Source organism: Nyctibius grandis, chromosome 8 (genome assembly GCF_013368605.1).
Source record: "Nyctibius grandis isolate bNycGra1 chromosome 8, bNycGra1.pri, whole genome shotgun sequence".
NCBI lineage: Eukaryota > Metazoa > Chordata > Aves > Nyctibiiformes > Nyctibiidae > Nyctibius > Nyctibius grandis.
The window spans coordinates 17373931-17398167 of record NC_090665.1 but is presented as its reverse complement, the minus strand read 5'-3'; the positions used below and the strand labels follow the sequence as shown (position 1 = coordinate 17398167).

General features: G+C 37.4%; 1 protein-coding gene across 8 annotated transcripts in view; it reads right to left on the bottom strand.

The window, feature by feature from the left end:
- Positions 1–300: 300 nt before the first annotated feature.
- Positions 301–24237, bottom strand: part of TRIP12 (thyroid hormone receptor interactor 12) — an 81913-nt gene continuing 57976 nt past the window's right edge. For 6 of the 8 annotated variants that reach the window (XM_068406840.1, XM_068406846.1, XM_068406845.1 and 3 more), the window contains 21 exons: positions 23678–23778; positions 23377–23551; positions 22855–22996; positions 21675–21866; positions 20811–20962; positions 18814–18986; positions 18210–18283; positions 17903–18102; positions 17083–17210; positions 16638–16789; positions 16037–16179; positions 14653–14809; positions 13398–13496; positions 12765–12879; positions 12340–12494; positions 11952–12116; positions 10566–10730; positions 5041–5154; positions 3126–3220; positions 2822–2925; positions 301–1689 (listed from right to left, as the gene is read on the bottom strand). In XM_068406840.1, coding sequence (XP_068262941.1) covers positions 1493–1689; positions 2822–2925; positions 3126–3220; positions 5041–5154; positions 10566–10730; positions 11952–12116; positions 12340–12494; positions 12765–12879; positions 13398–13496; positions 14653–14809; positions 16037–16179; positions 16638–16789; positions 17083–17210; positions 17903–18102; positions 18210–18283; positions 18814–18986; positions 20811–20962; positions 21675–21866; positions 22855–22996; positions 23377–23551; positions 23678–23778 — 2998 coding nt within the window. In that variant the 3' untranslated portion in view covers positions 301–1492. The remainder of the gene's footprint in view (positions 1690–2821; positions 2926–3125; positions 3221–5040; positions 5155–10565; positions 10731–11951; positions 12117–12339; positions 12495–12764; positions 12880–13397; positions 13497–14652; positions 14810–16036; positions 16180–16637; positions 16790–17082; positions 17211–17902; positions 18103–18209; positions 18284–18813; positions 18987–20810; positions 20963–21674; positions 21867–22854; positions 22997–23376; positions 23552–23677; positions 23779–24237) is intronic. The other 2 variants (XM_068406844.1, XM_068406849.1) reach the window with 1 other exon arrangement.

The following is a 24237-nucleotide window of genomic DNA, read 5'->3' as shown; positions in this document are numbered from 1 at the left end:
TCTAAGCACTGAAATGAATTTTGATTTCTCAAAGTTGAATAGAAGCAACTATCACATTTTCATAGAGATGAACTATATAGCAGCTACATCTCAGGAATATTTGTAATTGCCCATTTTTTGAACCCATAGAAAGAAAAAATTTCCCTCTAAGTTGGAGGTCATAAAAGGTCTTGTTTTAGTAGTAAATCATCCACAAGTTGCAGGCTGTTAGCCAAGTAGATTTTAGGACGATTTACTTGCATTACAGTAATTTACACAATTGAACTTTATGCATACAGTACAAAACTATGAACAAAAAGGTGAAGCAAACTTTTTTTATTTATATTCAGGTAAAAACATTAACCTGATGAAGTAAATTATTGCAGATTTGAGAAATCAGCACATAAAACAGTTGGACAGAGCATTGCTTACAGGTGCTTTATCTGTGTCAAAAGACAAAGGCTGAACTGTTTGTTCCAAGCTAGCGCTGGAGGGGGGAGGGGGGCGGAGAAAAGAAGAAAAAACTACAAAAGTAACCAGGAACTTAGATCAAGAACAAGAAAACTGTTTACTCAAACAGGGAATGAAACAATTCATTTGCCTTTTAAAAAACTTTATATGAATTCGAAATGCTCTGGCCATACCACAATACACACTGGCCAGCCCAAGCTGTTGGACTCTAACTACATGAAAGAAATAATTCTTCCTAGCCTCTAGTAAGAGGCTTTCGCTGCCTGAATCACTGTGTAAACAGCTCTAGAGCGTCAGTTGGTAAAGGCTGTCGCCATTATAACCTACCACTACAGTAAAACTATGCTATAAGAAAGGTTCTACCTAGTTACAAAGGCTGAGTTATATTGACAATATATATTTGATTTCAGTAAAATTTAAATTATCTTAATCAGAGAAAGAGGCATGGAGCAGTTAAATGCCCACGCTAACCAAAACATAACAATTGTTGAATGTTGCACACAAAAAGAACCAAGTGAATTGCACATCAGACAATACATGAGGATGGGTAAAATAAGAGGCAGGTGAGGGTACACAGAACTAGTCTAACTAAACTAGATTTGTCAAATACATGGTGTATATTAATTTCTGTACTTATGTACAAAAGTTGTCTTTGGAGGAAAAACTTCAGACTTAGCTAGATGGATACACACAGCCCAGTATTAAACTGCACAGCGACATTTATTGTTCCAGCCTGGAAAAACATCCCTTTTTAAATTTCACACAGCAAAGCAAGTTAAAAACTTCACTCATCAAATAAATGATAATTTAAACAAGAACTTGCTAAAGAAACCTTGTCACAACAACTTTTAGGGCCTGATCACTTTAAGTCCATAGGGGCCTTTAATGAATATCAACCAAGTGTCTTTGCTTATAATCTGCAAGCCGTTTTTCTACAACAAGAAGGCGTAACACGTTTCCTTGACTCAGGTGATATACTTAGAAAAGAATCATGAGTTTCTGTTTTGCTGTAACAGGCAGACATTGCATTTTTTTATTGTGATCAGGAAAGATGGAATGACTGCTGCCCTTCTCTTGCAGCTATCAAGAGTTTTTCACGCATTATCTCAATAGTTGAATAGTCCGGCAATTTGAGATAGTTCACACAAGTCATTACTGAGGGCAAGAAGTCATCTGGATTCTCTGTCGACTCAAACGTCTTGCGTACAATTGTCAACGGAGGATTCAAACTTCGAAAGCCTATTAATGAGAAAAGACATTCAGAATAAGGCTGTTCCTCTTGAAAACCCACAGTTAACACTGTAGACACCTCACAGTGATGCACGCATCTCGTAACTGACGACTAAATCTCCAGGTTTAGAATTCTAGAATATGGCTTTATAAGGCCATGTAGCAAGCTAAAAAAATACCTAAAATCCTTTCTGTAGATTAGTTTTCCAAGATGAATTTTAAAAAAAAAAAAGATAGACGTGTCTACTTTTAATTCTGTGTTCTGTATAGGTAAAAAAACCTATTCCAGTCACAATATTTTTAAGAGTTTGCTAGTTTTATACACATTTTCTAAGATACTCAGAAATCATCTATGACTGTTGTACCTTTTTTTTTTTTAACTCCAGCTAAGGTTTTTGTACTCCTAAACCTCAATCCTACCTGCACCATCTCTCCCCAAAAGAGCTCTAAAAAATTTTTTTTAAAAAGAATCAGCTCTTTCTTACAATGTCAAATCTTTAACTAGGAAAAAAAAAAACAAACCACACAACCAAAAAAACAAACCCCAGAAAACATAAGTAGTGGAAGAGATGCATAAATTCTGTTTTTACTTGCAAAGCGTTCATCTGAGAATACAGTATAATGTGTATTCTGTAATGGTCCCTAGCAAAGACAGCTAATTCCTCAGTTTTCCTCACTGCCTCTCATCTAAATTCTGAAATTCAAAAGGGGAGGAAATTAAAGTTTATCACCATGCTAGTATTGTCTCCTTTCTAGAAAAAGATATTATTGTTTCCAGGTAGCAATGCATCATTTTGTTGTTGTCATATCTTAATGCACCTCTAGCCAACGAATACAGTATTAAGGGTTTTCAGTTTTGTTTAAATTTTGAACTATTTTTTCCCCTCCAGTAGGTTATCTGGTAATGTAAATTAAACCTGGAGAGAGTCAATTGAATGAAATGTCATGAGATTAACACAAAGTTTGAGAATTCTACCTGAAGTCTACCCAGCCATTTTTGAAACTAGAAATGTCAAACAAGTATGAACCTCTAAAATACACAGATAAATAGTTTTTTCCTATACTGAAGTAATCCACATATTCTGAAATGCATTAATAATACTGATTTCATATATAGCAATATGTAAGAAACAACACCTACCTCCTACAGGCAGTCTGGGGCTACCTGTCACAAACTGAAGAAACAGTCTTTGCTGCTCACTATCAAAGCTACTGAGAATTTCAAAGAGATACTTCACTGCTCGACTAAGGAAGGAAAAAAGCAAGCTATTATATTTTGTTTATAGTTAAAATAATTACATCAGATTAATATTCAGCGCAGTATGAATATTTTCAAGTAAATTCCATATAATTCTTTTAGCTTGAATAACAGTATATCAAGATTAAATACATATTTTCTAGTGATAATATTTATTTCTTTTTTAGCAAGACGAACATCATATTACCTGTCATGTGTATAACCGTGATCTGGCCTGCAACATTCCATTAAAGTCTTTGCATCCCAAGTGTCCGTTTTACTGCCGCACAAGAGCTGCTCCAACTATAAAATTAAAAAACAAGGAAGGAAATTTTCCCCTTTAGAACTCGTGGTAGAACGAGTGCTGTCCGTTCTGACTACTATTACAGCATTCTACTTTGTGGAATGGCTTGCTGCAAAACAACCTCCATCATCCCAAGCAATCCTCTCAAATTCTTTGAATGCAACAGCTTCATCCCAGTGACAGCCTTATTTGCTGAATCTGCCTTTGCATACAATCCACTATCACATAAGATGCTGAATGTATATCTCTTAGAACAAATACAGTCCTAATCAGCAATTTACACTGTGGAACCAAAAATGCTTTGCCTTTTTGGAAATCTCACAATTTTTAAAGAAATCTGGGGGAATGGGAAAAATAGAGTGTTTACATCTGCTATTTAGAACTCTGAGCTCTTCTCTGAAAGAAAAAAGAAAAAAAATCAATCATCAGACAGAGATGGATCTGTCAGATAGCAGTTTTGTTTTGCCTACTCTTTCTATGCACTTGGGCAAGCAGAGATGACAGGCTACAGCCAAAACATTAAAAGCTTCTACAGACATCCTTCTAGGATACACAAGGAGTCATAAAGCCCCAATCTCAATAAAACCAGAGGTTTGACACACCTAGCTGTTCTGTTCATGAACAAAAGAACCGTACAAGTTCTTTATAATAGTTTAGGAATGGTTTGTAAAAAGGTTCAAATGGCTGGACAGCTATCAGCAACAGAACATGAGATCATACACATATATCCTGTTAAGGAAAGGTTATCTTATGTCTCACACTACTCCTATGGCTTAATTTTGATCAACCATATTAGTAGATTAGCAATAGATTAGCGTCTGTGCTTTAAAATTTCCAAGCAGAAGCAAGCACCAAACCATGCCGAACAATGACAAGACAGAAGAACAGCATCACATGTACTAGAAAAGGCAGAAGTTTGAGTAAAACACTGGAGAAACTAGAATATTCTGGCATTTTTACTCGCCTTAACTTTGTTGCACAAAAAAAAAAAAAAAAAAACAAACGTGGCAGCACTCTCTGAAAGTAGTACCAACAGACAGGCATGAAGAAGAATCACTATGAGCAGTTACAGATCTCAGCTTTAAGATATTCTTACATTGCAAAGCACCAAGAACAAAACAGTAACACAAAGGCCTGGCAAACACATTGCTTCAGAGCATGCTTAACATTTCTTCAGGAAGTCAAAAGTGTAAGTTTATGAAGGTAAACAAACCCTTTGAAGTACAGTCTTCAAACAGACTCCCTAAAGGCAGAGTAATAAAACAATCTCTCTTCTAGTCCAGACAACTGTAAGTGTGTCTCAATTCAGTCTACTTAAGAGTGCAAGAATTTCACAAGGAAAGTGATATGGTGGGTGGTGAGAACAAGGCAAGACCAACTCTTCTTTACCCCTTCATCTGAATCTCCTTCTACTGTCTAAAGCTTTGTTAAAGCCCTGACTACTTTTTGTTTATAGAACATCCAGGTAGCATCCACATCTATAGCTATTATGAGGTACTGCAATACAAGGAATTAAAGTATCCATACCAATACAGAGAGCCTGCATATAAAACTTTAAACACTTTTCTCAGAAAAGCTGGATACACTCAAGTTTAAAGAAAATGGAGCTGTTCGTAACGAAAGCATCAAATAAATGACCACTTAACACAGAAATCTAAGTATGCAATTTAAAGGACACCAAGTTTTACTAATATGCATCAGATATGTAACGTAATCAGATTGTCACCACTGCACTGTATCCAGTGCATACCTAAGTTCAGACTCTCCGTACATATGGATATAAGGTTATAAAAGCATCAGTAAAAACAGGTTTACCAACCTCCTCAGGATAGAAGTACTGAAGATGACTGAGGGGGAAGACTGATTCAAATCCATCTCTGAATGAGTCAAATTGTCTGGCAACACCTTCATTTAGTGCCCAGAATATAACCAACTGCAGAGGAGAAAAAAAGAAGAAGAAAAAAAAAAAAGTCATTTGAACAAAGGAAATGTGGAATGATGACTACTGTACAAAAGACTACAGCTGCAGAAAAAAACCCTACAGAAGCATAGTCATATGCTCACTGTAGTTGTGGCAGAGTTTTGAACTTCGATTCATGGAGCTGCTCTACAGCATTGCCTCATTCTGCCTTAATTCATAAGCTCATACTGCTGCACATGTGCAAGTGCAGTGCTGCTGCAACGCAACAGACACAGAATTTGTTGGGTTTTTTCTTTACAGTTTTCTCATGTGGTCTGTCATTGCAAATTAGCAAAAGTCATTTGGAGTTCAAACAACCCCATATTTCACAGAATCACAGAATGTTAGGGATTGGAAGGGACCTCGAAAGATCATCTAGTCCAATCCCCCTGCCGGAGCAGGATTACCTAGACCATATCACACAGGAACGCGTCCAGGCGGGTTTTGAATGTCTCCAGAGAAGGAGACTCCACAACCTCTCTGGGCAGCCTGTTCCAGTGTTCAGTCACCCTTACAGTAAAGAAGTTTTTCCTCAAATTTAAGTGGAACCTCCTGTGCTCCAGCTTGCACCCATTGCCCCTTGTCCTGTCAAGGGATGTCACTGAGAAGAGCCTGGCTCCATCCTCTTGACACTTGCCCTTTACATATTTATAAACATGAATGAGGTCACCCCTCAGTCTTCTCTAAGCTAAAGAGACCCAGCTCCCTCAGCCTCTCCTCATAAGGGAGATGTTCCACTCCCTTAATCATCTTCGTGGCTCTGTGCTGGACTCTCTCTAGCAGTTCCCTGTCCTTCTTGAACTGAGGGGCCCAGAACTGGACACAATACTCCAGATGCGGCCTCACCAGGGCAGAGTAGAGGGGGAGGAGAACCTTTCTCGACCTGCTGACCACACCCCTTCTAATACACCCCAGGATGCCATTGGCCTTCTTGGCCACAAGGGCACACTGCTGGCTCATGGTCATCCTGTTGTCCACTAGGACCCCCAGGTCCCTTTCCCCTACGCTGGTATCCAACAGCTCTGTCCCCAACTTGTACTGATACATGGGGTTGTTCTTGCCCAGATGCAGGACTCTACACTTGCCCTTGTTATATTTCATTAAATTTCAACTCTCCAGCCTGCCCAGGTCTCTCTGAATGGCTGCGCAGCCTTCCGGCATCTCAGCCACTCCTCCCAGTTTTGTGTCATCAGCGAACTTGCTGACAGCGCACTCTAATCCTTAGAATAACCTAAGCATGCAACTCAACTTATTTACCTTTATTTTTGATAAAACAAGGTTAATACATGGAATTCAGAATAGCTGCTTAAACTGGTCCTATTTAAACACAATATTTTAAAACAAATCTAAGCATTTATTTGGTATTTTCAGAAGCCTAACCTAGATGTTGTCTCTGTACTCTGGTATCCATTTAAAATTCAGCAACTGAAACAGAAATCCTTAGGGCATCATGGGCAGTATTACATCGGCTTCCCCCACAGGAACATATGCATCCCTTTTCTAATATACAGTTACAAAAAGTAACTTTAGACTTTGTTATATTAAGTAGCTTAACATTGTAAGAATACACAGGCAAAAAAAAAAAAAAAAAAAAAAAAGAAATAACTTCATGTTACTAGGATTTGGTAATAATCATAAGGCAAAAGACAGCAAGACAGTAGTCCAGGTTTTTTGTGTGTATTTGTTTTGGTTTTGTATCTGCAGTTACCCTCTTAGGATTACATTCACCTTCTAAAGTGCACAGCACATAATGAAACAATTATCACTGGGGGGGCGGGAATAAGACCAAATTTCTTTTAAATCTCCTGCAGCCAGTATTTCTCCACTGAATTAAAAAAATATATTAGACATGGCAGATTACATGCCAAGTTCAGTTTATTTTGTCAGTTAGTCCTACTGATGATTACACTTGCCTTGGCTACCCTCAACTCTAGCAGGAATTGAAGGCTGGTTGTAAAAGATGCGTTGTCAACACACAGCTACTAGTTTTTAAATATGTTAAAAGCTCTGACCAGGAATGCTGAGAAAAGCTTTGAAAGACATCTAAGGATTCATCTGAATATGATTAAAATCCTCATTGATACTGCTGGTCTCCTGAAGCAAGTATTTAACCCTGCCCCAGTAATTGAAGAGTGACTTGTCCCAGAAAGCTCTCAGATGTGAAAGCGTATTAGCATCTGTTTATAAGCTTTCCTGCAAAAGAGCCAGGCATTGAATTTCAGGTAAGATACATACCCCAGCTTTCACACGTCAGGTTGTAATACCGAAGAGCAAGCTGGTAAGTGCCAGTGGCACTGAAGGCTGTTTTATTGTGCTCTATATACATAGAATATTCTATGGCTATTCTAGCAGCAGAGCTGCTGACTTAGAATTGTGATTACTGTGGCAAAATTAAGCTGCACTGTATTCTTGTGGATTCAAAGAGGAGATCAAATTGTTAGGCAAAAAACTGCACTCTAGAAACTTTTTGTCCACAAATTCAGAACAAGCAAGTTGGCCTCTTTACAGTACAGGGGAGAAGAGGGAAAAAAAAAGAAAAAAGAGAATAACGTCTTTCACTATACTGGTAGCTGAAATAGTTCTACTTTCCGATAAAGGTAGCTCCTGTGGGAACCATCCTTGGGGAAAAAAAAGGGAGGTGGAGGGTGGAATGACATGACTGCAGGAGGGGCATGAAGAATAACAGTAGGATACTGTAGCTTTATAAACTACTTTTAATGGTAATACACACAGAAGATTTTAATGAAAATGACATTTTAAAGAGCAGGGCAGCTGACCCACAGGGGGCTGTACAGGCTAGCTGATAAATTAAGTATACTGCTTCTAAATTGCAATTCATCATACTTGTGATACAGAGGAGACTAATTTTCTCTCTGAAATCTTTTCCATTTCCTTGACATCAAGTCTGTAATGCTAATCACTGGGATCTAGTTTAAAGTCTCCTCTATAAGGTCAGAATATAATGAGAAGGATACAAAAACTGCCCAGGTGTCCTTTAACGAAAACAGTTCGCAAAGGTGTTTAGAAAGAAGCAGAAAGCAAGTTTTTTTGTAGTGATCTGCTTGTCCTTTACAATGCCCAAGGCCTGCAATAGGACAACTACAGGATACCCAAGATGTCTGTAAGCCTTTCTCAGCATATCAGATACCTGAAACATGTTACCCAGAATAAAAAAAACCTGACTGCAAACTGTATGAAAATCAGCCTTGAAAGCAACCTTGCTCAGCTTTCCTCAGTAAACAGACTGCAATTGCTGTTTCTAACAAACTATGGTTGTTGGCATTGCCCATCTGTAAGTCTGCAAACAGCTTTATATCCAAATATGTTTAATTTTTTAAGTGATTCTTGACTAGCAGAATTTGCTGTCAACAAATAAAGATATGAGAACTGGATATGTACACAACAGCTCGAATCTGGAAGATGAACAGCAACTGCTCAGTATTCAGTTGTAAGGATTATGGAATAACTTAGCAAAGCTCTCAGTTGATATTCAGGAGGTTATATGCCCCTTATTGAATAATTTCTTCTGCTTCTACCAAAACATCAGATATGTTTCTTATCAGCGCTTGAAAATCTTAACAGTCCTCAGAGTGAAACTGGCAGCAGACTAACCTGTCAGGAAATGCATTATTTAGGAACTGGAATAATGGCTTTTTCATGATGCAATCAATCATTCTTACCTCCACCCCACTCATGACTTCATGTGACAATATTCATTCTTCCTTCCTTTCCTCATCTCTTTTCCAGGCTGTTTTTAACCTATTCCCTTTAACACTTTCTTATACAGAAACAGTTTCCTACCTTTGTTCAGCAGTATCACCCTTTTGTTTTTTTAGGTTTTATGTCCCTTCTGACATACAAATCATAGAATCATTTTGGTTGGAAAGGACCTTTAAGATCATCAAGTCCAACCATTAACCCAGCACTGCCAAGTCCACCACTAAACCATGTCCCTAAGCACCACATCTACATGTCTTTTAAATATGTCCAGGGATGGTGACTCCACCACTTCCCTGGGCAGCCTGTTCCAATGCTTGACAACCCTTTTGGTGAAGAAATTTTTCCTGATATCCAATCTAAACCTCCTCTGGTGCAACTTGAGGCCGTTTCCTCTCATCCTACCGCTTGTTAACCTGGAAGAAGATACTAACACCCTCCTCGCTACAGCATCCTTTCAGATCGCTGCAGAGAGCAATAAGGTCTCCCCTCAGCCTCCTTTTCTCCAGACTAAACAACCCCAGTTCCCTCAGCTGCTCCTCGTAAGACTTGTGCTCTAGACCCTTGACCAGCTTGGCTGCCCTTCTTTAGATGCGGTCCATCACCTCAATGTCTTTCTGGTAGTGAGGGGCCCAAAACTGACCACAGTATTCGAGGTGCGGCCTCACCAATGTTGAGTACAGGGGGACGATCACTTCCCTAGTCCTGCTGGCCACACTATTTCTGATACAAGCCAGGATGCTGTTGGTCTTCTTGGCCACCTGGGAACACTGCTGGCTCATATTCAGCTGGCTATAGATCAACATTCCCAGGTCCTTTTCCACCAGGCAGCTTTCCAGCCACTCTTCCCCAAGCCTGTAGTGCTGCATGGGGTTGAATAAATTAATATGCAGGTGTACTGTCAACTTCTTATGCCACTGTTTCATTCTCTGTTCCTTTCCTACTTTTCGTATGATTTGGGGGTTGGTGTGTTTGTTTTTGTGGGTTTTTTTGGGTTTTGACTCACAACTGAGCTGATGTTTTCTTACGTCTGACTCAAAAAAATTTCTCTATCATTATAGCAGTTCAAAGCCCACTGAAGTATAGGTGCTAAATCACTGTTGTAAACAAAATTCATTATCATACTCAAATGTCGGAACATGTTAAAAAGATTCTGAAAGTCCACAGCTCAAATTACTCCACTTACTACAACATTTTTTATCCAAAAAACATACTTCTGCAGCTTCATTATGTATAAACCAGACTTTTTTGTACTATAAAATTTCAAGTAAGGTGTGCTGACTAGGATTCAGTTTTTTCTGTAGTAATAAACTAGTACAGAATAGAAGCAGTCAGTAGGAAAATATTGCTGTGTAGAGGTCATGAGAATAAACTGAAATACCACAGAATGGTCTGGGTTGGAAGGGACCTTAAAGATCACCTAGTTCTAACCCCCCTGCCACAGGCAGGGACACCTTCCACCAGACCAGGTTGCTCAAAGCTTCATCCAACCTGGCCTTGAATACTGCCAGGGAGGGGGCACCCACAACTTCTCTGGGCAACCTGTTCCAGTGTCTCACCACCCTCACAGTAAAGAATTTCTTCCTAATATCTATGGAAACAAACTACTTGGGAGTAAGGTGAAGAAGAATAAAGAAAGTTTTAGTCCCAGCTTTGCTTTTACGTACTCTGAGATACTCCTCTAAATTGTGGATGGTGACTGGTGTATCTTTTCCCCCTTTTTTCAGTTCTATATTAGGAAACCCAGGAAGTGTGAAGTCCAGCCCCAGATCATCCACTGAGCAGCCATTCATAGTCAGAGCCTTCAACGCATACTGTAGACTTTCTTTGGTCTAAAAAATTGGAAGTGAAAACCAGTGAGAACAATTTATTCACATTAAGTTATCCAAAAGTTATAACTTCTAAAGCAGTTTTAACTAAGTAAACATTTCTATAAGAGTATTACTATTAATACTGTTACAGTACTCCTTGCTTTCCTTTTATATTTTTCACATAGAACAGTAAACCAAGACAAACCAAATAAACTATCTTAATGGATAAACTTGAAAGATCATATCAGTACACTCTTTTCTAGCAATTTTGGAATTACTTTAACTTCTGGCATATTAGTTATTTAGAAAATACTATCACAAGAGGAGGAGATCTGTAATATGCTACGGTTCTTATGCTATGTTTTTTCCTTAGAATAGTTAATGACATTCATATTTGGCATGCATACTGACATTTTTCAGCTTTCATCCACCAGGTTTCAGGTTTTTCAAAGTCTTGTTGGAAAATTAAAAGCGGTGATGAAGGACAGAGAGTGAGACAGTGAGGTGAAGAGGAACAAAGGCCCACAAGCTTGCAATAACTTCACTAGTAACAAAGCAGATGTATTAAGAGTATAAATTAGGTTATTACCACCTACCATCTATTAACATTGGACGCTAGAAAGAGCATGCATGCCGAAGACCTTTATTGTTACTCTGCAACAGTGAACGGTACTATTTTTAGCTAAGAGTGGATAGCCTTGAAAAATTAAGACTCTTCTGTATCTATAAAAGAACGTGTATGCTCACATAAGAAGCCAGTTTACACCAGTTCTGCATGCAGCTTTCAGTGGGGGAGGAAAAAACCCATAAGAGACACTCCTAAGAAAACCTGAAAATTTTACTAATCCAACTAATAAAAAAAAAAAGCCTTCTGAATGTTCAAAAATCAAGGATAGATTTTTTTTCCTCTATTAAAGTTGGTTAACCTTTTCAAAGTGAACCAAAAAGAGAAGTTACCTTAGACAAACAAGTGGCAGTTTTAGCCATTTCTAGCCTGTGTTTAATCACACAGAAGAATCCCATAATAAATTTCTAATGTTAGAGTCTACATTACAAAAAGACTCTGTTATAATTACGAGCCAATGATTTAATAACATTAAAACTACTACATTAATTAGAATGAAGTCATTATCACTATTACCATCAGTATTAAGCACTACCATACACTCTCAATTATGCTACTTCATAAAATCCAAACACGTCTGAAGATGCACTCTTCCATTCTTAGGGTTACTTTCCCACCTGTGTTTTGTCCTGTTCAAGTCTTTTCTTTTGTCTTACAATATCTTCAAGGTGATATATTGATTTGGCTACTACTGGATCAATACTGAACAAGTCATGTGATGTCAAGGAAGTTTCCTGTCGTAACATCCATTTATAAAAAGGAAGTCCAAGAGGAAGGTCCACCTAGAAGTCAAAACTTTGTTTAGTATTGAACTGCCTTCCAAAACTATATTTTTTGCTATTTTATCGCTTGACTAGGTCTAGAATACTATTTACTAATGCATAGTTCTGGTGCACACCAAAACACCATGTCTGAGCTACTCTTAATGCTATTTTTTCCCCAACACATTCAGAACTAGAATTTTCGTTTAACCCTTCAGAATCACATTTTCCACTTCATTCTCACCAGTCTAAAATCCATGATTGCCTTGGCCATTAGTTTTCCCAGAAAGCGGAACTTCATTTTAACTTTTGCGATGTGAGCTGGCTTGGCTGTTCTACCAAAAGGAAGTGCAAAAAGGCCCTGAAGGTTATGGATGTACTTGGTACCTTCCTGGCTTCCTGTTGAGGAAGAAAGAAAACAGAAGTTCAATACACACACTGCTAGGTTCATTCCAGACACAAGTTTAAAAGCAGCTATCAGATAACTGTAGCCTAAAGTTTCTTATAAAATTTAAAAAGAACCCACAAAGACAATCACACGCTATCATGAGGTATATTATCTGACCACAAACTGAAGGGCTCTTTCAAAGCCATTCATGTAATTAATGTCAACTTAGAATCAATTCAATATTAGATCAATATTGATAGTTTAGGCAGTAAAACATTTACCTTTTGGATTGGCTAAAGTCACTTCTTCTCCCCTCCAAAGGCCTAAGTCTGCTCTCTGTAGCTCCTGAGATACAAGTGCATAGAACTCTAGCGTGGGGCCCAGGCCTGTGCCAACCTTCATGCGGAGGGAGGGTGCAGGGAGAGGAGGGGGAAATGAGATAAATACATAAATGAGTCCATCAGGTCAGTCTGAACATCAAAATCTTTACTTAGTCTGAGAAATATAGTATATTATTGGCTATAAAGAAGACTGCATTGCAAAATGCATCTAGAGAACCTAACTACGCCAACATTTACAGTACGACTGAGCCTGGAAAGACAGAGGGAATAATAGTGTAATAGAAGTATTAACCACCTAATGATCATATTATAGAAGAAACGCACACAGCTGTTTGCTTAGAGTTAGAAAAAAAAAATGTACTCTGCAGAGTAAAACTGATTATGAAATCTAGTAGATCAGAAAGAGTTTCTCCCAGCAACTAAAAATCACAACCAAGTGGATTAGGGATAATTAATACATAAAATTTTGTGGCATCAGCAATGGGAAGCACCAAGAGTCTGACCAAGTCATACTATGGAGGTCGTAGCTTTCAGTAAAAAGGGATTAAATTAGACTGCATTGATATTACTTACTTCATTCTCATACTGGATTTCCAACATGGCTCTTGAACTGCCTAGATCCTGCATCACAGATTCTGCCTGTTTCAACAGCTCATCTCTGTTCACAGTGCGCTACACATTAGAGAAGTTTTAAGTAGTGAAATTATGTCTGTAAGTCCCAGCTCCCAAGGCAGTTACAACAGGAAAAAAGTTAGTTATGCAAGTTTTTCCCACCCCATGCTAACAGTTCCACAGTTCAACAGATGGTAAGCTTATACTTTGATAAAATAATTCTTGCTTCTATATGAAAACTAAAGCGTTCAATATAAAATGAAAAACCAATGCCTTACATTTGTATTAGTATAACTAATAGGTACTACTCTTGCCAAGAATCTGTCAGAGAAGCATTGTCATGTGATGTTAACATTCCTCAAACTAATACAAGGAGAAGAAAACACAGAATAAAGATGCCAAAATCCAGCAACCTAAAGCAATAATCTTATACCCTGCCCTTGCGGATTCTCTAGTAGGGAAAGTGGCAGGTTTCAAAAAAAAAAAACAAACCAAAACCAAACACCCAACAACAACAAAAAAAAACCCAAACACAACAGGACTGAGATTCCTACATGTTGGAAGCTATATTCTAGTTGAACTAGCTTCTCATGTCACTTGTCTTTTTTCCCCCAGAGGTATTCAAGATCATATAGCAGATCTATACTATACAGTAGATCTTAGTTTAAGATAACATCTCTCCAGACTCAAGGCAGACACCCAAGACTCCCTCAATTTAAAACAGTCACAGATTAGTTTTACTATGTTGTGACAGGAGGTTTAATACTCTCCCATAATGCAAGAAGGATGATTTTGCTTATTCAGGTAACACTTAAGGGTCTAAATCCTGTTGCTTGCATTATTCTGAAATTCTACATAAAGCAAAACAGAGGTTTACAAGCTACTATATGGAAATGTCACTAATGTAACCTAAAACTTAAAGTTCATTGTTGGAGTTTAGTTTCAGAAATTACATAAAGACTCCAATTCAACACCAAGCCTGCAGTGAGAGCAGTGCAGCACACTCGTGCCCCTTCTGCCACCTGGTGGCACACACCTGGAAGACACTGTGCTTTCTACTCAGGGGCTTTGAAATGAATAAAAACAACCCCCCCCTGCATTGGTATAGCACCAAAGCCTGAAGTTTTACAAATAAATCTCGTTCACAATGATATTCTTAAAGACAATATAAAAATAAACAGATCATTCGTTCCATTTTTAAACAAGATATACCTACTTTTTTTCTGTCCAGTCGCGGTGCCACTCTGCTATCCTGAGAATCTGATTGATTGATTTCTGGATTAGTATCCAGTAGTCTTTGCATGGCTCGATCACGATCAAAAGCAGTTACATAGAACAGCATTTGACGGGTATCAAATGGAAAGAAAAATGGGCTGTAAAGAGCATGGGATTAGTTAGCTGGGTTCCAACTAACATCTATGACTTAGTTTAGTTTAAAGCACAATAGAAATGTAATATGTCTGAAATCAGTGCTTTATTATAAACACTGTGGTGAAAGCAGCCTCCAAAGGAAGCCTTCCAGAACACACTTCAGTTTTAGTTACAATGCTTACGAGCAAGAGTCTAAAGATGGAATTTAACATAAGAATGAACGACAAAAAATGTCAGACTTCTAACTCTTCCATAAAAATAACTCAAAATATTGGAATGCCTTGGCTATGCAAAGCTTGTATCAGAAAATAAATATCCTTTTGCTTGTTCACACCTGTTTGACAATTAGTAAATCTAACTTAGATCAAAGATTTTAAGAAGGTGGCTCAAGCTCCCCTATTTGGCAAGGAGTGGGGAATAAGAACCTGCCTACAGGAGCACCAGCATTCTACCTCCCACCATTTTCAAAAAAAACCACTTTAAATTAACTGTGAAAGACTACCGGAGAAACTTCTTATTTTAATTTATCCGTTCTACTATTCTTGAAGGCATGTGTACGTTAACAGTGTAGTCCTCCACTGACATTTAAGTGAAAAGGCAGTTTTACGGAACAAATACTGCTACAGATGTTTGTATAAGAATATACATTCATATTCATAATTTGGAAGAAATTTAGAGTTCTTATTTTAAAAATGAAAAACCAAGTAGTTTCTCTAGAGTATTTTGTCTAGAGACAATTTCCAGTCAATTGTCACCAATGTTCCTTCAATTAACATGCTTGAAAAATCCAAGAATGTCAACTCTGATTTCTCGTTCTTTCAAGCACAAGTTTTACAGCCTATACTCTATATCAAGATACGAAGGTAAATGCAGTGGTATGACAAAAATGCCATTAAGCAGTTTAACAGGAGGAAAAAATGACCTGAATAATCAAGTACTATTATTTCGATGAGAAAACTTCAAATTGCTCAGAAACTCCTGTAAGAAGTGGTCCAAACTCTGCAGTTAGTCTATCCCTCCATATTTAGTTTAAACCATGCAACATTTAAGTTATGAACTATTAAACGTTCATCCAAGTGTCACTATGTAACTTAGTAAGACTTCCGTGCCTGTATTTTACTCTCCCCCAGCACTTTCAGAAGCCTTGTAACATATGATGCACCTGTGCTGCACAGCCACAAGGCCTACAGAACTCCAATTAGAAATACAATAGGGTAAGTCACTCATACCATGTTTTCCCAAGTTCTGTCAGCCAAGTTGGTATGTTTCCTGTCATAATTACCAAAGGATCCTGAAGCTGCCTGTTTGCTTTCGCTGTCAGTTTACTGTTGATAAACTCTGAGGTTGGAATTATCTCCTTGCAGACTGCATTCTGTGTTAAATAAAAACAACATACTTCTAGTTAAAGAAATGCTGGAAGAAACCAAGCCTTTGTTAAGAGGTCTTTTTATGCTTCTAATTTGCTTATCATCAGAAGAAAAAAGCTTTCATTGTCACTTTAGTCATACAGAGCCTAAGCCATGAAAGAAAGACCGAGCAGATTTTCACTATTCATTTTTTCTTCGGAAATAATGTTGCCCTTTGAACTTAAGGAAGGAAAAAGCATGGAAAATGTGTTTAACACACTATAGAGGAAATATGATTGACTATAAGAATTTATAGCCTTCATCTTACCAGAAGTTAGGGAAATGGGTAGGGGAAGATAATATTTGCATTATTCTGTCTTGATGGGGGGTGGCAGCGGACAGGGGAAGAAGGCTATTTTAAGTTGTTTCAGCACCAAGTTGTCTGTATCAATTATGAAAGTGATTTAACAAGTGCTCTACTCACATCATACAAGTAATACCAGTATCGACTGATAGCATGTAAAACTCTCAAAAGAAGAATAACATCTAATGAGGGATCTTCAAATGTTATGTTTTCAGGTGGAGCAGGTATGAGGTAAGCTTCTAGAGGATTTAATACCGATGGGCATACACCATCTAGCAGGAAAAAAAGAATATGTCATTAAAACAAACCAATTAGAAGTCTTCCCAAGATGCAATTATTAGGAGCCTAGGTAGTATTAGTTATGGTATTCACTTAACTACAACGGTTTAGTTAAACAATTCAGTGAGTACCTTATTTTTAGTTTTAATACACACATTAATATATGCTTACTTTTCTTATACTACACTTGCTTTAAAAGAAACCCTGTGGTGTCTCTAAACACTCTTCCTCCCCATCCTTTCAGATATTTCACAAATCTAACATATTAGCAAGGCAACATACTCACCATGCCACAATTCATCATGCTTTTTAGAATTTCTAGGGGAGGTTTTTGTGGGAGCAGTTTGTGCTCTTCCTCTTTTACCACCAACACAGTCCTTATTACCATCTTCATCCTCTCGCACAGGTTTGTACCTAAAAAGTAATTAAAAGTTAAAAACATGTTTGTGAAATACTAACTTACATGGAAACAAAAGCAGTTATAAAAGTGTTAGTTGTTTGATTACCAGAATTTTACTTGAATGATAGTTAAAAACAGAAAGACAAGAACAATGCATTTGGATATGATCCAGCCTTTGAAGCTAGGCCCTCAGAAGCCAAGTATGTCATGGGGGAGGAAAAATGGGGACCCTCTGACTCCATGAAGTGGAAGAAGAGAAGAAGAAGGTATAGACAAAAAACAAGTGTTGTGGGTTTGTGGTTTTGGGGTTTTTTTTGCTTTTCCATAACAAATATTAGAAAGAAAAAGACACTACTGAATGTTAAAATCTTTAGCACAGTCATAGGTCAATACTGCTCATTATTTGTAGACTGCAGACACATTCTCTATTGTTTGTGGTTAGTTACCTAACACTAAGAACTATTTTCCTCCATCTAGCAAGTGTCATTTAAGATTCCCCATTTCTTGTTCATCAGATTCGCTCATGAGGTAGGAAGAATTTCAGTAGCTAACAATAAATTCTGACTAAGATTTAAGTATCTCAAGCATATCAGGAAATTCAAAGCTTCACAATTGGGGGGCAGAGAAGAATGCTATATTCCAATTTTCTTTATGTATATAAATCTAGGAAACTGGAGAAGTTGTCCGATTTCTCTAGCCAACTTACCAAATGGTATGCGTTTTTGTCCAAATCCCAGCTCTTCCTAATGGGTTGCTTTCATCATCTGTAGACTCCCTCTCCTCCTCAGCTTGCAAACTGTACTGCCTAACTGCTTGATACACAGTCATATTGTATGGCAGCAAGTGATCTCCAATGTAAAACTGCAGTCTATGTCTCACATTCCCTGAATTTAAGAATTGAGCAGCCTGGAAAAACCAAACAAAGCCACACAAGTTAGCAAACTTGTTGCTAGCTTTTCTTTAAGCCTCTCCCCTCACTGTTCCCTCCCATTACCCCCAGAGCAAAAGCTTACCAAAGATTCATCTATTTCTTCATCTGACCCATCATCATCACTATCCTCATCATCTTCTCTAACTCTTCCATAGCCTGAGGCAAGAGAATAGAAAGACATCCTCATTTGTTTTTACACGAAATGCAGCAATGCTTTTGTACTCTGACTTTTATAAACTCCACTGTTTAAAAGAGTTCCAAAAGATATCAGTTAAAAAAAAGTAAGGTTCCGACGTGTTAAAACAAAGTTTCGGTACCAACATCTGGCATCAAAAATGCCAAGTTACAGCCAATCTGACAGTCAACTAGATTATACTTCTGTTAGTATTTAGACTGAACTATTTAAAACAGGAAGAAGTTAGTCCCTGAACAGAGAAGATTCTCTGCAGCCTTAGTCTCCTCCTCTGTGAGCAAGATACATTGATAGGTACCTCCCATTTGTCTTCAGTATAATCCTCACAGGTTTTGGGGGTTTTGTTTGTTTGTTTGTTTTTGTTGTTGTTGTTTTGTTTTGTTTGGTTGGTTGTTTTTTTTAAACAGTCTCTACACTACTGACAGTGGTCACCATCCCAAGAAGCAAAACACATGTGACTGCGTAATACATACATATATATATATATATATACCTCTAACTACAAGGTATCTTTCAATGGCTTGTACCAAAGCCAAAGGATCAATCTTCACAGGTCCACCTTTCCACTGTTTCACATTAGCACAGTCTGGATGTCTTTGCAGTTGGCATTTTAATTGATGTGTATTGAAGAATTTTAAAGCTTGGGATCCTCTGTTAAGAGAAAAACTCAAAATAATTTGTGAAAAAAGTTGCTACACAAAGAATCTAATAACCATAATTGTATTTAAAAATGCATAAAAATAAGCTTATACATGCATTTATGAATTCACTTGTTCAAAGTATTATTTCTCAGCCTACTTCTCTAAAAATAAGCTATTAAGATTTGGATAAACAGATTAAAACTTTTATTCTACAAGAACATCAGAATCCAAGTTGGATAAAATCTGATTTCCAGTGGAAGCTACATGGATTAAGAAAAATCCAGTCTCAAGTTTGACTGCAATATGGCCTATACTGACCACCACTGAGGTCTGAAGTTGTTCAGTGGTCAACTGATGCCATGTGAGATTCAGAGCTGTGTTTACCTGGAGTGCAGTAAGGATCAGAATCAGAGGTGGAAAACGCAAGTATCCATTCATGTTTTTTAATAAGAACCTAAAGAGACAACCTGAAAGCTCCTCTTTTTTCTTGCCAAGTATAGTTTATAATGCATGTTCCATCTCACCAAGCTATCAATACCCAAGCTAGCCGTTTTTATATGCAAACCTCTTATCTCGGGTTGCTTCAATTTCCAGGTGCTAGTGAAAAACTACCAAATCTTAATCCCTCAAAATCCTCATTGACATAACCCACAGTAAGACTAGCAGTCAAACAATGCTGCAGTAGTCTGACTTCCCATGTTTAATCTTCTATCACAAAGTATAGCAGAATTTTGCTTCTATGGTTAGCAGCTTTATAACTTTTGTAGTTATCCCACTTTTTACAGAAATAGTGCATATTAGGAAGTGTTGTAAGACTACAGAGCACCTACTATTTGCAAAAGCCAGTATCAAGACAATTAATTCCTTCAAGTATTAGAAATCTGTGTATTGCCTTCATTCCCATGGATTTTAACAGTTTCACAAAAAACAAGTACTGAATTTTGATGTAAGTCAGATTAGTGCTATAGTGTGAGGCTCTAATTCATCTACTACAATGGATGTTGTGACAAAATTGGTGACAAAAAAAAGTCACACTATCTTATTACATGAGAGACAGAAGATTTCAACTTTTCAAACTTTAAAGAACAGTTTTCAAAAGTTCATTTTCAGTGCTCCTCCCCTCCCAATTTCTACAGTCACAAGAAATTTCTACACAATCACAAGCTTTTAGCCAGCACCACAAAATACTTTCAACACTTATATGCAACTTATACTGAAATACTTACTAACTGCTATACACTGAATGAAAAATAGTGTTGATTTATTAAAGAAAGTATGGAAAATACATTCTAGAAATAGGTCTTCAGTCAAATTTGTTACTTAAAACACAAATAACAAGATAGATTAAATGTGGAATCCAACTTAAGACACAGGGCAGTTCTACAGTTATTTTAAACTGTGTTGACAGCCAACAGTTATAACCCAATCCATTATCATCCCAGAGAACAGAACCTATCTGAATAACAATGTTTAGCGCTGTAATACAAACTCTCAGCAGTTTAATTACTTCACTAAAAAACATCAGTGTCTCAGCAATAAACATATTCTTTCTTTCCAGTGTTTGTTACATGGGAACAAGGAAAACATCTGAATTTTTAAAGCTTACATTTAGAGATAGCATTTAAAATCACACATCCACCCCCAATCTAAGTAAGAGAAGTTTCAAAATGGCAAGCAAACATTTGGTCAAATATTCAATCTTCCACTGAATAAACACGCCAACTGTGTAATTGCTTTTGTCTTTAATAGGGCCAGAAGTTTCCATTACCTCTTGAAACTTTTAGTGTTGAAACAAGTTTTGGAACACAAAATTCTCCAACAAAACTGTTACCTGAGCATTAATCCTTACCTGCTCCCTGTTCCATTTCCACTAGGGAAGTCATGCACTTTGACAGGAAACTGTTCCATCTGACTGAGGCAATTGTTCATTTTATGGACTAATGCCAACAAAGGTGCATTTTCTAATGGCTCTAATCGTCCAAGGGGTTCTTCTCCAGGAAGCTGAAATATATTACAGTCTTTTAGATTAATTAACCTTGAAATTAATCCATCTTAAACAACTTCTATGACAAGTTGTTTAAAAAAAAAAAAGGCACCAAAAGTTAAGAATCACTGCTCTCACTTAAAGTAGCAACAGTATCAGGATGACTAGATGACACATAACAAGTTTATGAAAGGCCTGTTTCAAAGAACAGACTTTTGTCTCCTGGTTTAAACTGACTAGCCCTACAGATTTTAAGCATTCACCCTTCACCATGAGCAGTAACCTTCATGAAGGCTGTAGTTATCTACCTTCCTCTCTTACACTTCAGATTTCTTCCTTTAAAAACAGGACAATCTGGTTTCTTGCAGTATTTAGGACTAAAGAGAACAAGGGATAAGATTACTATCCCAACTCTTTCCATATCAACTTCTTAAAAGTCAGGAGCAACTTTTAAGTTGTCAAGACTCAGACAATTGGCCATTTTGGAATTTTTTTCCACTGTTGTGTGGAATTTTCTGTAATTACAGGGTATTTGAAAAAATTTATGACCTGTAAATACATAGAACCATGTCAAAGTTGCAGTGTTACACAGCTTAGGTAGAAATAAAACATTCCTTCTGTACTCCATCTTTAAGCCAAGGCCATTGCTGAACCTCTCAGATGGTCAGATAAATACAATTTGAGAGAAAAACAACTAAGAATGACCAAACAATAAACAAGAACACTTACTGGAGAAGAAAAAAATACATGAAGAAATCTTTTCAATCTGATATCCCTGCTTACAGCATCTTTCTCACTTTTAGATGTCAAATAAAGCAGCAGTTGTTTAACAAACCCACTATGCTGGATTTCAAATGAGGAGACATCAGACTCCGAGACAATGCTACGGATTTCTACAAGGCACTCTGTTCCACCATCCACCTGAAAAATATGAAGGTAGTATTTTACTACACAGGTACTAAGGGCTTAAGAAATACTATTTTTCCTCCTACTGCATGGAACAGCTCTACAGGGAGGGGAAAAAAGGGGAAAGTCTGGAGCATATAGCAACTCAATACAAGCAGTGACAGGGCAAATAATCTGAGGATAAGCAATTTCTCTATTCAAGAGGAGACATCTCCAAGAGGAGACATGCCCTATTCAAGAGGCAATATCTACATTTTCCCCATTTTAAGAGAAATGCAAGGTTGCATTTCTGTCTCACGCAACGTAAAGATGAGCTCCAAACAGAAGTGGTTTTTAGAAAAAAAAAACAAACAAAAAACAAAACACTCAGATTGGTATATATTTTATATGACATCTGCGTGGGAGAGAGGAGGAGGGAAAGTTTCATATTTTACTTATTGCTTAGATCAAAGCGCAGAATGTAACTCAGCTGTTCAACCACTTTAAAAGTTACAGGTTTAGATCATCTATCAAGGATCACAACTGTCTTGAGAAGCAAGGCTCAAGTTCTTGAGATGCTAGTAGATTCAGCTCAATCTGTATTTCTTCCATCTTTTCAACAAAATGCTACTTCCCTCTTGTCCTTCCCTCACCCCCCCCAACCCCAAAGTTCTTATTACAAACTGTGTTGTTCTTTAGGTATAAAGTCAATCCCGAACACTTGTAGAATTTTAAAATTTGAAATAAAATGCTATGTAAGCGACACATTGCTAGGAGTCACAAATACCCTTGTTAATACTAGTCATTTATCATAAATTATATGTATCAGAGCTTACATACTAATTCTAATAAAAAAAATACCAAGCAAACCACTGAAAGTTAAGAAACACTGTATCATCATTTAAGATAACAAAAACTATGCCTAAAATATTGGCCATACTGTCTAAAATGGTCAGTTTTCCTCCTAAATACTTCTACTGCTTCCGTTCCCACCCCCACTCCAAGTAAATTTGCCATTTCTAACCTGGAGGTTGAGTTGTTCAGTTGCAGTGCAAAGTCTCTGTAATACATTTAGTGCAGGATTGCTTCCATCCATGTTTTCAGAACTAAAATAACGTTCTACAAATTTATGGGCTTGCTCCTTAATCCAGCCCTTAATTTTTTCTCTGTAAAGAAGCACACAAAAGACATTCAGCCACACCTAGCATTTGCATACTCCAATATTACAAGTAAACACAGACAGAGTATCATTTTCCCCAGCAGCCACAGATAAAAACCCTTCCCCTCTTACTCCAACACAGTAAAGGTCTATTCTCTACAGATTACTTCTTGCACAATTTTTCCCAATCTTTCCCCAGTATGCTACTTTGAACTGTTAAGAGGTTATTTTCTCTACCTTAATTTCTTGACCAGTTACTTTAACAGTGGTTAAGCTCAAACTTCTTTGATAGGTGCCACTTAATCACCTGATGGCTTATCATAAGAAAGTAGCTGCACCTCAAACTCAACACCATACTAAACATATTTTGATTTTTTGTGTGTGTACCTGTTATTGGAAATGGTGTCCTTGGAAGCAGCCCTTGCAAGACCACTTACTCCTGCTGTTCGTGTTGGTTCAATATTATTACTGTTGGACTGTGTGCTTAATCTTCCCCATGTTTTAGGATTTAAACTTGCCAAGAAGGAAGATTTAGGAGATTGAGTAGTTGTAGGGCTTTTAGCTGGAAGAAGCAAAGAGACAAAATTAAGAGATCAACAGGTTTATTACAGCTAGCACTTTTGACAGCCTATAAGCTTACTTTCAAATTTAAAAGGAGATAAAGTATCACATTCGAAGAATTATTTACCTTGATTGTCTACTTTGTCATCATCTCTTGGAGGGGAGTATTTTGGTCTCCTTGGCCCTCGTTTTGGCAGTCTTTTTCTCTTTAGAACATCACTCAGTCGTCTGTCCAAATTTAAAAGTAACGTAATGTGTTTCCATCCATCCACATATTCATAAGCATACCCATCCCTCAGTTTAAGATGCATGTGTCAGCTATTTCCTCAAGAATTAAAAAAGGTTCCATTCCGTAACAAGGAGGGAACAAGCGAAGAATGAGCTCTGGGAGAAGGGGCCTCAACTCTATTTTCATTGGAAGGACAAAGTAACTACTTCATCCAGAAAGAAGGGGTTTTGCTTGCTGGCACCTTTCTACTATAGGCAGCCAAATACAGCCAGAAGTGCCACCAAATAACAGTTTCTCATAATTTTCATGTTTTTGTTTGTGTAACCATCTGGTTATTCATATATTTGAATATACTAAAAAGAAATAAAAATAATCCACAAATCTCTACTGAATAAACACCAGAAGACACTGGTATATATTTGACCTGCTGCCTCTATTAAAGCCCAGAAAGCACTTTT